The 14,727-nt window shown below is 39.3% G+C and overlaps 1 protein-coding gene across 8 annotated transcripts in view; it reads right to left on the reverse strand.

The window, feature by feature from the left end:
* Positions 1 to 14,727, reverse strand: part of PPFIBP2 (PPFIA binding protein 2) — a 150,199-nt gene that overhangs the window by 112,126 nt on the left and 23,346 nt on the right. For 6 of the 8 annotated variants that reach the window (XM_067462673.1, XM_067462676.1, XM_067462678.1 and 3 more), the window contains exon 2: positions 2,883 to 2,981. In XM_067462673.1, coding sequence (XP_067318774.1) covers positions 2,883 to 2,946 — 64 coding nt within the window. In that variant the 5' untranslated portion in view covers positions 2,947 to 2,981. Of the gene's footprint in view, positions 1 to 2,882; positions 2,982 to 11,783; positions 11,886 to 12,787; positions 12,883 to 14,727 lie in introns of those variants that run through there. The other 2 variants (XM_067462674.1, XM_067462675.1) reach the window with 2 other exon arrangements.

The raw sequence follows: 14,727 nt of genomic DNA on the forward strand, positions 1-14,727 counted from the left end.
CATTCATTTTTTTTTCAAATTATAATCCGACCCCCCAACAGTTTGCGGGACTGTGACCCGGCCCTCTGTTCAAAACGTTTGGGGACCCCTGAACTACAGCATCCTGGAAAGAAAAGGTTGGAGTGATTTTATCTGCAATGTGTCATGCAAATTGTTCATAGCATGCTATCATGAGCGATTTGCATAGCACTTTGAAAATAAAATCACTCAGATCTGCTCTGACCTGGGTACTGCATTTTCTATTTGAGGACTAGTGAGTAATAGACCTCTGACTACTGGATCAAGCTCCTTGCAGATATAATGGTGGCAGGAGGATCCCACTAGGTAGCAACAACAAAAGCAAACTATTCATCTCTCCAAGATGGTCTCTCTGGTCCTCTCTGCTCAAGCATTGTAGCCACAATTTAATTTATATCCCCCTTTTCATTGAGACTGGCAGCTTAAAAAATCTGTGAATTTGATAATAAACTTATTTGGAAACTTCTTCTGTTAGGCTCTAAATAATAGTTATAATTCTGTAGCAATTGCAAGTGTGAAATGAGTAACAGCTAGGAACACACAGGTCAGGTTTTATTTATATATACAGATTCCACAACACTAGATTAAATGATGTTTTACTTGTAACATTTAAAGTACTGATACAGAAACAGCTTGTTAGTTAAGGGAGTGATCATCAGGCTCATTATAATTTGTGTGCATTTCAAGGACTGAGCTAACTCAGGCTGGCCATCCAACATTCTTAATTCTCAAAGCAGTTAACAACATAGCTGTAACAAAGCAGAAGAGCCTAGAGACACTGACTTATCTGTCTCATTTGATCATATCAAAAGCAATTCCACAGTGATCCTGTCTGACAGTTGTACCCTTATATGCTTCAAACATAATATTGTATTTAAATTATGTAGAATTGCAAGGAAGGAAGCTTTTATTTCCTCTAGCCCTGGAAACATGCCAAACCCTCAAAAAGGAAGGCAGATTGTCCTTTTATGATATCTGTTCCCTACATTATCCTCATTAAATTGTCCAAACAGACAACCTTGAAGTACCATGTTAAACATTATTAGTTTAAATGACTGAGGTCTCCTCTTTTCCCTTGAGGTGCCCATCTCTAAGGATGATGTGGTTGTCCATCCCCGCTTCATCACAGTAGCTAATTTCCACACTCTGACACACATGGTCTTTTTTTGTCTAGGTGTGTTACACCTCACCCAACACTTTCTGAGTTAGGTCAGAATTTCCAACCTACGTAACATTGTGGAGAAGCAGCAAAAACTGAAATCAAAGATAATATGCCTTCAAGAACAGCACCACAGGATTATACCCAATATCTTAGATAGGGTTAGATAGGTTCACGTATGAAAGAGATGTAAAGCCAGTAGCCACTTTCGCACTGGTAAGGTCTTCTGCTCAATCATTCTTGCAGAGAACTGACTTCAATGTCCACATCTCCACTGCTCCATATACAGAAGAAGATACCATAGTAGCAGGGCCGTAGCCAGAGGAGAGGAGGGTAAAACTTTAACCACGTCCTGAAATGTGTCAGGTTAAAAAATAAACCTGGTTTACTAATAACTTGGTTAACCAGTTAAAATTCTTGAGTAAACCAGGTTTTTTTTGGGGACGGGACGGGACATAGAACCCTTTTCAGGGGGTTATAACCCCCATTCTCTGGCTACAGCCCTACATAGTAGCACCTGTTCTCCCTACCCCAGATAAAAAGGCAGCTTCAAAGAGAACAAGAAAGCTTGGTTGCCACGCTTCTCCACCAAGCCGCAGGATGAGGACTGAGTCAGTTGCTAGTTGAGACAGCATCCAGAGGGATTGAGGATGTGATCCCCTGCATCTACTGGCAGGATGGAATTACTTTCTTCTTCAAAGGGTCTAGGAGGGTGGATGTGCACCCCTATTGCATCCTTCCCCTTCCCTTTCTAGGTAAGGTGCCAGTGATGCCAATGGGGCTAGGAGGGAGGCATTTCTGCTTTTAGGACCTCCTTGGTTCTCCCCCTAACCCCATGCAATCCAAGGGGGGTAGCCGCACTTTACTTCCTGCCTCTAGTAATTTGATCACATTGATTTTAAAGGTGTATTGAAAAAAAACATGTTTAGGTGGAAATCCTACATATACTTATCCCCCAGTAGGTCTTACTCAATGTAAGAAACCTTGCCTCAGAGCAGGTATACAAAATACATTATTAAATTTCAGACTGCTTTAATTTATGTTCCTGTTCATTTGTTAAGGATTACACTACACAACCACTTAATAAGTAACAAAGCAATTTAGGTATTCTCTTGGAGACAGAATTTCATAACCCTACCCAATATAACAACAAATTTTTAGATGAATGTCCTCACGATTTCAATAAGTTATTCCAGACAGTCAGTTTGTCTTCTTCTGAATTACCCAACTGACTGAAGATCACTTGTCCTTTATTTCAGAATGTCACCACTGCCTTTAACACCATCAGAAGCAGTATTACTAGACTGAAAACTTTAATAGTTTTCTGTATTTTAAATAGTTCTGTAGAAAAGGAAATTTCAGTAGGAGTGGTTTGTTAGCTGATTGTATTTCTTCTTCTACAAAACCATTACAGGCACAAGTGCCCTCTCCAGATTTCAATCTGGCAACCGTAACAAACTTTATATGAATAACTAAGTATGTTTTCAGACAGTTATGCTGCATATTATATAGAGTGCTGTAAAGCCCCTTAAGATTACATTTAATCTCTCACCTTAAATAAAAGAAGGCATGTAGAAAAACAAACTTGAGAAAGAGGAGAGGTGAGTGTAGAGACACTGAAATATTTTCCCTTGTTAACACTGTTACTGAGATTTGAGGACATATAGGTATTTTAAAAAGGCTTCAAAATAAGTAATTATCATACCTGCAATGATATCATCCATTTGTTCTAGAGCAGCTTCAAGCATATGGCTAGCATCAGAAGTCATGGTTTCTTATCTTGTTCAGACCTTCCTTTATTGGTCTACAAGGGAGGAGAGAAAGCTCATAGTTATCAAATCACAGTAAGATTGCCATCAGTATTAGTATATGAGTTTAACAAACCACCAGCAAAGGGAAGTTAAAATAACCAATATCTAAATGGAAAACAGTATCCTAGACTAAATTTCAGGCATGGTATGAAAATCTCTTCTATGATTTTTTCAGATGACTAGTGCAGAAATCTGAATGAATTATGATTTAATTCTAAGCTGTACTTTATTTATTTCTTTTTTAAAAATTGTTTTATCTCACTTTCAACATCCTCTCCTTGTACATGCAATTTATATCGCAAACTACAGAAGTTACATTTGAAATGTCAATCTCAGTCTTAATCTTTCCACTCCACATCTTAGCACATTTTCTAAATAATTCCTAATTGGATCCCCCATCCTCTTAATAATTGTAATCTTTTCAATTTTATCTGTATTGTTCCATTTCTAATTTGTTATTTCCACATTTAACATATTAACTATATACTTATACCAGTTCATCACAGTCCATTTTGTTTTATCTTTCCAACCCCTCACTAAAACAATTTTTGCACACTATTAATTTGTCAACCAGTTTTTCTTTTTATATATTCTTCCTTCCTGTTATCCTTGCATGTAGTACATTTCTATTGACTATTACTATTTGTAAATGTAACATTATATTGATTTCTCCTTCTCCTCCAGTATTCTTGCACTCAATTGCATTCTCATATCATATGATTAAACACCGCTATTTGTTCACAAGCTGTACTTGAAGCAGTTATTTTAAGTCAATACATAATCCATCTAATACAGAAGAGAACAATTTTGAAAAAGGAAAGTAAAAGAAGAAACAAAGCCTTTAAAGCCCCAGAAGGCTAACTTCAAAGACTACTTCTTGCTTGACTTGTTATTAAAATAATTTCTATAAAGGAGATAAAGATATTGATTTCCGTCAGTTATATCTCAACTCTCTTTTAATAAGTCCAAGGCAGCTTATTAATTAAAACAATTTACTAAACACACACACATACACATCTGTGCATCCATGCAACGATTAAAAAAAGGCATCCTGCATCACTCAAAACCTTATTGGAGTTTTAAAAACTACTCAAATTGTTATCTGAGAACTGAAGTCCAAAAGTCAGAGACCCCCAAAAAGGGGCTCTGATGGATGATCTCCCAATGACCCTGTCTGACATCAGAAGCAGGAAACCCCAACTGGGAAGTCTTGCCTAGTTTTTCTCCTTTTCACAAACTCTACAATGGACACAGGTCACAAATAAGGTGCAAGGACTTCCTTATCAGCTAGCTGCCAGGCAAATGCCTGGAGTAGCACAATAAATCAGAATATCTGCCAGCAGCTAATCATCCAAGAACATAATAAATCTCATCTAAAATAATTTGGGATGTCATCACCACCACCCAATTCTCCATTGTCCCATTCAGGAGGGAAAAGGAAATCCCATCACCTGAAGGCCATTTAACCCAGAGAGCTCATCAGCGGCCACTGTAATCGACCATTTCTTTGCCACAAAAGCCCCTGCCCGCAGAAGGAAAATGAACACTAGCCAGCAAGAAATGCAGGTTTCTCCAATAAAACTTCATTAAAACTCTCATCATACCAAATCCACCAATCGCGGATGTAAAACATGTCAACAATTAATGTACAACAAACCAATGAGAAAACTGACTGTAACTTTGAGCCAATAAGAACAAGGTCCATTATTTTTGAAGACCATAAAATACTGGTAGTCACAGTATTTTATGTAGTAGTAGACACCTGAAAATAGTTAACAGATGCATTTTGATGTTTTCCAGCACTCCCATAATTGCTCAGCCCAAGATTAATAAAGCTCTTCAGGTGGTAAAGCCAATGAAAAAATGTTGGCCCAAAGTCAGCTATTCCTGCAAAAAAATCTCTTGTTTTAAGTGTGCCATTCACAAGCTGATTAAAAGTTCATCTCAGGACACACTGTTACTTCAAATAAATTAGTGCCTTTCTCTGAAATACATCTATCTCAGTATGCAAATATGTCTGCTAAATATGGCTGTTGCTTTACTGACCATTATGATATTTGCAAACATAAAAAATAATAAATAGATAATAAATAAAAAATAATAAATGCACTATCATAGCCAGAAAGTGCCCAAATTACTCATTTTGCTGTGATTTACACATTCAGAAATAAAGTATTTTTAACCAAAGTAATGTGTATTAAACAGACACATGCACATTTCTTTTCCAAACAAGATGCCACATTTCCTCTCAAGGTAGCACCCTAAACAGGGGAATGATAACACATAGATCTGAGTGGCATTTTTACTCTGTATAGCTCAACATACATAGTAAAGGTAAGTGGAAGGTAAAAGGAAGAGGGGCCAACCAAGGGCAAGATGGATGGATGGCATCCTTGAAGTGACTGGACTGACCTTGAAGGATCTGGGGGTGGTGACGGCCGACAGGGAGCTCTGGCGTGGGCTGGTCCATGAGGTCACGAAGAGTTGGAGACGACTAAACGAATGAACAACAACAAGCTCAACATATCTGCACCTGTAGCCACAGCCAGCATGGTGTAGTGGTTTGAATATTGGTCGAGGACTCTAGGAGACTAGGATTCAAATTCCTATGCAGCTTTGGATACCTATTAGTGATCCTGGGAAACTCAGCCTCATGGCAAGCCTCCTCTGAATGGCAAGCCTCCTCTGAAGAATGGCAAGCCTCCTCTGAAGAAATCTTGCCAAGGAAAGCTTGTGATAGGTTTGCCTTAGGGATGTCAAAAGTCAGATGGCTCATAACAACAACAAAATCCTGTAGCCAGTCACAGAAGTACATTACTGAAGAATTATGAGTAGTGACTCTAGACCTGAGACTGAAAATAGTAGACCTCTAGATGTTTAACTACCAGTATATAAAACAGAAAAAGGAAAAGGTGGCACTTTCACAATACACAAAACTAGGATTTAACTTTGACAGCCATGGTTCCAGCCTATGAAATTCTGGGATCTGAAGTTGAGGAAGAGGCACTTAGACTTCTCAAACTCAAAATCCATAAAATCTCTCCACATTAACAATGCATTCTCACTGAGCAATCCATCAAAGGAGCCATACATCCTTTAAATCACAACTGAGTCACATCATCCAACACAATAGACCTCTGGATTTTATTTTGGGCATTAGTAAAAAAGAATAAGGAAAAAAAGAGTGTCCCTGTTTACAAACAAAGAATAATTACTAGTTCAGCAAAAGTAAATGGCTTCTCAGAGTCTTAAAGCCACATGTATGGAAGCAGCTAATTATCAAGGTTAGCTGGCTTGTTAAACATTACTGTCAGATTTTATTGCCAGCAGTCTTGTTTGTGGGGAAAGGGGAGAGCCTTCTTGGTGGCTGCTGCCAGACTTTGGAACTCCTTTCCTAGAGAGGTCAGGATGGCCCCGTCCTTGCTCTCCTTCCAAGAACAGCCCAAAATATTTTTGTGCACAAGCATTTTAAAAACTTGGGCTTTGATGCTGTGGAATGCTGTTTTTAAGACTTCAAGGTTATGTATAACGTTTTTAATACATTAAAAAATTTAATGGTTCAGTTATTACTCAGATCTTATATTTATATATAATTTTGACTTTTGTATTGCTCTTAACTGGTACTATTTAAAATATAGTTTGCTGCCTTGAGTCCCATTATCAGGAGAAAAGAAGATACAAATTAATAAATTATAAACAATTAATTGGGTTCTGTGAGTTTTTTGGGCTGTATGGCTATGTTCCAGTAGCATTCTTTTCTGATGTTTCGACTGTATCTGTGGCAAGCATCCTCAGAGGTTTGTTCAGAGATCTGTTGGAAATGGGGAAAGTACACACACACAGGAACACAGCTATACAGCCCAAAAAACTCACAGCAACCCAGTGATTCCAGCCATGAAAGCCTCTGACAAAACAATTTTGTCAGTATCTTAAAAAAAACTCTTTTTTGCTATATAGAATAATCATACCAATAACTGAGTTTCCTAGTTTACTTGGGTAGATCTTATGTTTTCAGTCAACAGCAAAATAAGAGGAGGTAAATTTGTTTATTTATTTACTGCATTTATATTTACTGCTTTTCTCACCCCTGAGGGGATCCAAAGTGGTATACAACATGTAATGGCAAAATTAAATACCAAGATGTATACAAACCAAAGAATAATAGCTAAAACAATAACATGTAACTATAAATTAAACCTTAAAATCATATTAAACATAGAACATAAACATACATTTTAAATCAAAATATAGAATTAAAAACATCTGAATATAACATTAAAATAACAAAATCAATGTATATACTGTTTATAAGTGGATTTCTGATCTAATGTGGAACTTGCAAAGTGTAATGCCAGGCTTGGTTTTTTTAAAAAGGAAAAACAAGCATCAACAATTTGCAAATTTATAGCAACTGAAACTCTGGGAATGAGAGCAAAAGTACATATTAGCAAACCATAGCTACAGTTCTGAAGATTGTGAAAGAAAGGGCTTAACTGAACTTCAGGTTCTCAAGAGTTCTTGAGCCTATAGTCCAGTGGTTCTCAACCTTTCTAATGCCGTGACCCCTAAATACAGTTCCTCGTGTTGTGGTGACCCCCAAACATAAAATTATTTTTGTTGCTACTTTTACTACTGTTATGAATTGTAATGTAACTATCTGATGTGCAGGATGTATTTTTATTGTTACGAATTGAACATACTTAAAGCATAGTGATTCATCACCAAAACAATATGCTTGGGGGAGTATGGACAACAGATGATGGGATTTGCAATACCTCCAACTGATTCACATCTGACTTCCACATACCACTGAGACCCCCACAAATTACAGACCTGGACCAAACTTGGAACAGAGAACCCCCATGACAAACAGAAAATACAGGAGGGGTTTGGGAGGAACTGACAGTGATTTTGGGGAGATGTAGTTCAACTACATCCAGAGAGCAAACCCAAACAACTATGGACCTGAACCAAACTTGGCAGGAATACTCATACATGCCCAAATTTGAACACTAGTGGAGTCTGGGAAAAATAGTCCCTGACATTTGGGCGTTGCAGTTGCTTGGAGTTATAGTTCAGCTACCATCAAAGAACATTTTGAACACCAACAAAAATAGAATTGAACCAAATTTGGCATACAGAACTCCCATAATCAACAGAAAATACTGGAAAGGTTTGGGGAAAACAGACCCTGACATTTGGGAGTTGTAGTTGCTTGGAATTATAGTTCACCTGCTGTCAAAAAGAAAACACCAACAACATGGAATTGAACCAAACTTGGCATAGAGAACTGTCATGACCAACAGAAAATACTGGGGGAAGTAGGGAAAATAAGATTGGAGCCATCAAAGAGCATCCCGAACGTTTCTCTTGAACCCCTCTTATCCATTTGAAGACTCCGCTGGAAGAGAACGGAGGGGAGGAGGAAGAAGAGCCCAGGGGAGAAGGAGGACGGCAGGCAGGAAGAGAATGGTGCAGGCCAGCAGCAGCATTTGCCCTCCTTCTTCCCCTCCAGGGTCTTCCTCCGCCTCTTCTCCGTTTGGAGAGGCCAAATGGAGAGGAGGAGGAGGAAGAAGAGGGCAGAAGGGCAGAGGAGGGGGAGGAAGGCAGGCTTCCCTGCTGCTGCTGCTGCCCCGCTCTCCTCTCGCTGCTTTTCCAGGCTTCCGCCAGAAGTGGAGACCTGGAAGGGCAGCGCGAGGCAGGGAGGCAGGGTCTTCCTCCGTTTGGGGAGGCCAAACGGAGAGGAGGAAGAGGCCAGAGGAGAGGGAGGAAGGCAGGCTTCCCTGCCGCCAGGCATGTAGCGGGGGGGGGGGGGGGGGGGCTCGGGGGGCTTCAGCCCCCCCCCCCAAATTTTCACGGTGGTTCGCGAAAAGGCCTTATTGGTGCATTATTTAAACTGTTATGTTTATTCATATCATGATCTGATCACCATACTCAATATATCCCATATGCATGGGGGTATTGGGGTAATGATACAAAAGGTTTGCTAGGCTAGATCCTCTTTCACTCAGACTCAAACCCCCCCCGAAACCCCCCCCCTGAAAAAAAATTCAGCCCCCCCCAAACGAAATCCTGGCTACGGGTCTGCCTGCCGCTGCTGCCCAGCGCTCCTCTCGCTGCTCTTCCAGGCTTCCACCAGAAGTGGATGCCTCGAGGGGCAGTGAGAAGAGCGCAGGGCAGGGAAGCAGCAGAAAGACCTTTTCTCCTCTCCATTCTCTTCTGGTGGTTAATCCAAATGGAGGTACAGGCCTTGCTGTGGGGGGCGTGGCCTCCTCTTCTTTCTCCTCCTCGCTGCCAGATTCGCCTACCCGCCGGGCCTGGGCCCTCCTGCGTTGCCTCTGGGGGCCCGGCAGCAATTGCAAGGAGGCGGAGGGGGCGTGGCCAAAGGAGGTGTCGTCGCGACCCCTCGGAAAAGGCCAATCGACCCCTCTGGGGGTCGCGACCCCCAGGTTGAGAACCGCTGCTATAGTCAGTTTGTCCTGCTGAACTGACACATCTTAAGTAGAGGCAGAACACAGAGCAGTGAGTTCCCCCGAGGCAAATATGCTGGCGTAGATGGCCCCTCAAATATCCTGGACCATAAAGGTATCAAGCTGCACTCTGAGTTTAGTTCAAAACACAAGTGGATGGTGTGTGAGGAGGAACTATCACTTTCAGCAAGCTAATGAAGTCAAAACATATGCCTCTTTTCTATACTCTTAAGATAACATAAATCCAAACGAAACCTGTTTCTTTGGGTGCAAGAGCATTGACCCACCTTTTCATTAAATGTAGATAATAAGGCTCCCCTGAAGAAATATTGGTTTTGCAAAGGGATTTCCTGCCATAGCTTGTCTATTTTTCATATGAGCTATGCAGCAACTTCATGTTGCCTGGAGAAATAACTTGAAAGCTACAAAACAGATGCAAAAGAGGGCATAAATCCACATATAGAGTAGAAATTAAATGATGGAATAAATAAGTGTGCAAAAACTATTTGGATTTTTGTACCCTACAGAGTTTCTGGATTCTAAGCTCAGAAGAAAAAAAATAAAGACCACTTAGCCTTACGTCACATTATAATCCCTGATCACACAGTACTGATGTGTTATATAAACAATAACATCAGATTACTCAAAGATAGTCACTTGGAAATGTGTTTTTTATTTGTTCACATGAACTGAAACTAGTTAGAAATGTACTAGCCAATTGTGTCTTGAGCTAAACAGAATGTTTTAGACAGTAATTTTATAAACATGTACAATGCTACAGATCTATAAGGATGTTTATCAAATAATGACAATGTCTCATTTACCACTGTCACGCCCTGAAAATAGAAAGGAGGACAAAAGCATGGCGAGGCCCTATGGCAGCAACATTTCAAATGAGCAGATTCTACGCAAATTCTGCTATGATAATCCAGTCTGTATGATGCACATAGTCCACATAATTGCGAATACTTCCTGCAATATTTTTCGTAACCTGCTAAAACAAAGTTCTGAAAAGCAGAAGGCACATCTGTTTGTGGCAAAAATTGGAGAACTACAGCCATTTGCTACTTTGACTAATGGACTATGAGGAACATGGTTGAAAGGCCTAATGCAATTCAAACAGATCGGCCAACAGTTAGTTTTATTATTTAAACTATTCTACGATGCCACGAACTGATGAAGATTCGCACAAGGCAATCTTCATCAAATGAATGTAAAATGAGTTCGTGGGTCTCATTTTTACCATTCATTTTACCATAATGATGCTGAAGAAGCACACATTAATTAAAGCCTACTGTATATATTCTTGTATGAGTCTGGAAATTTTAGCTCAAGACATCTGTGCTGCCTTGTCCACAGGTCAATGTAAATACTATACATTAAACCTGCAAAATGACACATTTCACTAGAGGATTGAAAGGTGAGATCTTAGTCCATCCTAAGAAAACCTAAAACAAGTACCAAATCCTTTCACTTTGTTGGACATGCAAAATGGTCAGAACATCTCGCCTTTCACCACTCTACTCAGGGCCCTTCCACACAGCCCTACATCCCAGAATACCAAGGCAGAAAATCCCACATTATTTGAGTGTGGACTCAGATAACCTAGTTCAAAACAGATATTTTCTGCCTTGATATTCTGGGATATAGGGCTGTGTGAAAGGGCCCTCAGAGAAGAGGAGGTTCTTTTCTGATAGTAGTTCATAGTGTACTTTAACTTGTATATCAACCAATATACAAGTTGGTAGCAGCAGGTGCTGGCCGGGGTGACTGGCTCCAAGACAATGCTAGTGCTTTCTCCCCTGTGAAATGACCCTTGACTTATCAAATCAAAATCCATACTTTTAGCCCCCAAACCTGACTTCGACACATGAAGTCAACAACCTCAGGCATATATTGTAAATGCATTTAATGATTACCATGGCATCACTGCTTCAAAACTGGAGTGGACACCTTGTGGTCCTTCAGATATGATAGCACTGCACAGTCAACACTGCAAGTGATGCAGGACAGTAGGAGTTGTAGCCAAACAACATTTAAAGGACCACAAGTTGTACAACACGGATCTAAAATTTTCCTTTGGTGTCTGTGTCAACAACACAAACTATTTATACAAGCAGGGAAACATTATACCATTTTTTGGAGGGAGAGGAATGTTCCCTCACACTACTATGAACCTTTCCCTGGGGATGTTTTTCACAGTGCTCACAACTCTTCCCTCTCTAATCCACACAGCATTTGGCTACTCATTCAACACACACAGAAAATCCCAGTTTATCTGTTTCACCCTTATATCCTTTTCACAAGATATGCCATTACTCTTACCTCAACGAAGCAGCAGTATTTTCATACCCACCAAATCCCTCAACAACACTGGAAATTCTCATAAACTATTGTAATGTAACTAGAGAGAGGAAGAGAGATATTCCTGAGAGTAATGAAGCAGAATAATTCCAAAAAATAATGAAGTCCTTTTCAGAAAAAACAACCAGGAAAAATTTTGCATTCTCCTGTGGACCAATAAAGTCACATTACTGGCTCTGCATCTTTTTCTAGTCATACCTGTTGCTGCTGCTTCAGGCAAGCCAGTTTTTCCCAGGCACTCCCTCCTATTTGCATAGCTCAAAGAGCTTCAAACTAGCACACTCTATCCTGTATGTTCTTTGTTAGCACATTCTTGGTTTGTCTCTCAGCAAAGACTGTTCTTACAGGTATAAATGTGTACTTGTATAGTCTTTCACATATATAATACTGATATCATTATTAATAAGATGTTCACATTTAATCTTGAGGAAGAAAAGCATAAAATGTGGCAGTTATCTGATTAGGTTAAATACTAGGAAAGTGGCACTTAATTTTATGAAAAAATACAATTTCCTTAGACCTGTCTTTAGTTGAGTGCAAAACGTTCTTAGATTCAGAGTATTATTATAAAAAGAAGATTTATCTGTTTTTATAGTGCTTTAAAACTGATTAAAATCCTCAAGAGTAGATTATGTCAATAATTTCTACACTGACTTTATAAAGTATATAACTAGTAACCTCACCAGCTGAAAGCTGATAAAAAATCCGACCAAGCTCATATTTGTTGTCACTATAAATAACATTGAAATAGAGGTCCCTTCTTTTTCCCGAAAAAAACCTCAGAAAGGGAGTAGTTAACAACTTAATCTTGAATGAATGAAATCTGGATTTAAGGTGAGTTTAGCTCACTTTTTGAAAAAAAGATTGTCAGAAGATTTCTTGAACCTACACAATACTATCTGTGCCAGAAGAAAAATCTCTTGAACCGGGTTGAAAAACAAAAAAACATTTCCCCAAACACTCACCTTTACCTGTCCTCAAAGGCAGAAAGTTCAGCTTAGTTGTCGCCTCCGAGACGTCTCATTGCTACAAATCACTGCCTCCATGCAAGGCAAATGATGACAGATTTCATTCACAATCTCCACCCTAAAGCCACATGCTTAGAAGAGTCTTTTTTAAAGCCCAACCCATAAATAAAATGTTTACCATAAATCAAAGCCCAACCCACAAATAAAATGCTATGATCCACTTTATGATAATTACTCTACAGCTTTCAACTAATAAGAATTGTCAGAATGATAAGCAGCTAGCAAGTTCTTCAGAGTGTCTTTTGTTTACAAGAGTACAAAGACCACCATAGAGAGGCTCCTTTTATTTCTATAGTTCAAGTGGCAAGCAGCTTAGAAAGAACTAGTTACAAATAAGGTGTTATTTGTAATTCATCCACTTTCCTCAAAAATCAACTAAGTTACATTATAATTGTAACTTAATGAGACATACCCTATATACTTGCGTATAAATCTAGAAATTTTTAGTCAAAATTCAATGCAAAAACCTGGGTTGACTACATTGGTCAATGTAAGTACTGGAGCCCCCAGTGGCGCAATGGGTTAAACCCTTTGGCGGCAGGACTGAAGACCAAGAGGTCGGAGGTTCGAATTCGAAGGGACTGCGGATGAGTTCCCTCTGTCAGCTCCAGCTCCCCATTCGAGGACATGAGAGAAGCCTCCCACATGGATGGTAAACCATCAAAACATCTGAGTGTCACCTGGGCAACATCCTTGCAGACAGCCAATTCTCTCACACCAGAAGTGACTTGCAGTTTCTCAAGTCGCTCCTGACACACACAAAATAGTGAGTACTGTAACTTAATTAAATTATTATAAAAAGCCACCTCTGTCTTGGGGTAGTTTAGCAAATGGTGAGAGCTTAGTACATCCCAGAAAAACCTGAAAGAAGCATTAACCCCTCTCTATTATCTCCACCATGGCACCATGCACTGTCTTTCTGAATGCCTGGATAGAGAGATAGCAGTAGTGGTTGGGGCAGCTGGACCTCTGAGGCAGCATTGGTGCTTCCCCATATCCATGAAATGACCCCCAATTTATCCATGAATCATACATAATTTTGGCCCTAAAACCTGCCTTTGACTTACACATCAGTTTAACCTGCGCATGAGTATTTATAGTAATTTCTCAGTTTTTAACAGAGTAACTACAGCTATTTTATGATTAAAGGAGGGTGGCCTCACGAAATGAGCAGAAGACACATTACTTGATACAAAAGCTGGCCTATGCTATACCTCATGCTGCTTTAATTTTTACAGTGTTGTGGATGCTGAAGCAACAATGAAGGTAAGCATGATTGTAACGTTCAACTGGTCTATAGATTTCTGATAGATCCCCTCCATAAGCTGACCACAGGTGAATGATTGTAATTGAAGGGTTTGGATTTGTATGGCTAACTTGGAGAGGGATCTGTCTGTCTTAAAATCTATTTGCGAACTTTTTAGAACTACTTTTAAGAAATGTTTAAAGTGCTTTTTTAATTTGCAAAAATTAAAATTACAAAAATATAATTATTTACATACTTAGGGAGCCTTGAAATTGTATCTAATAACTCTTTAAAAGTAATTTTCTTATAAAGTAATTTTAAAAACAAAAACACAACTCTTTCCCAGAGAGTTGTGTTTTTGTTTTAAAAAACAGTCACACATCTTCCTGGCACTGATCCCATTTCTCCTTTCTCAACTCACTACAAAGACAATTGATATCTTCATGCATCAGCAATAACTGATAACTAGATAAGTATGGTATGTTGTCCACATTATCTGATATGAGAATGTGCATGCATCATTAATACAAGAAAAACACTTAAGCACGTGATCTTCCTAGCAAGCCCACGCACCATCTCTGTTTTAATTATGCATCACAGTATTGTGTGTTTGCAACAATACCAGATGACC

This window comes from Anolis sagrei, chromosome 1 (genome assembly GCF_037176765.1).
Source record: "Anolis sagrei isolate rAnoSag1 chromosome 1, rAnoSag1.mat, whole genome shotgun sequence".
Classification (NCBI taxonomy): Eukaryota; Metazoa; Chordata; class Lepidosauria; order Squamata; family Dactyloidae; genus Anolis; species Anolis sagrei.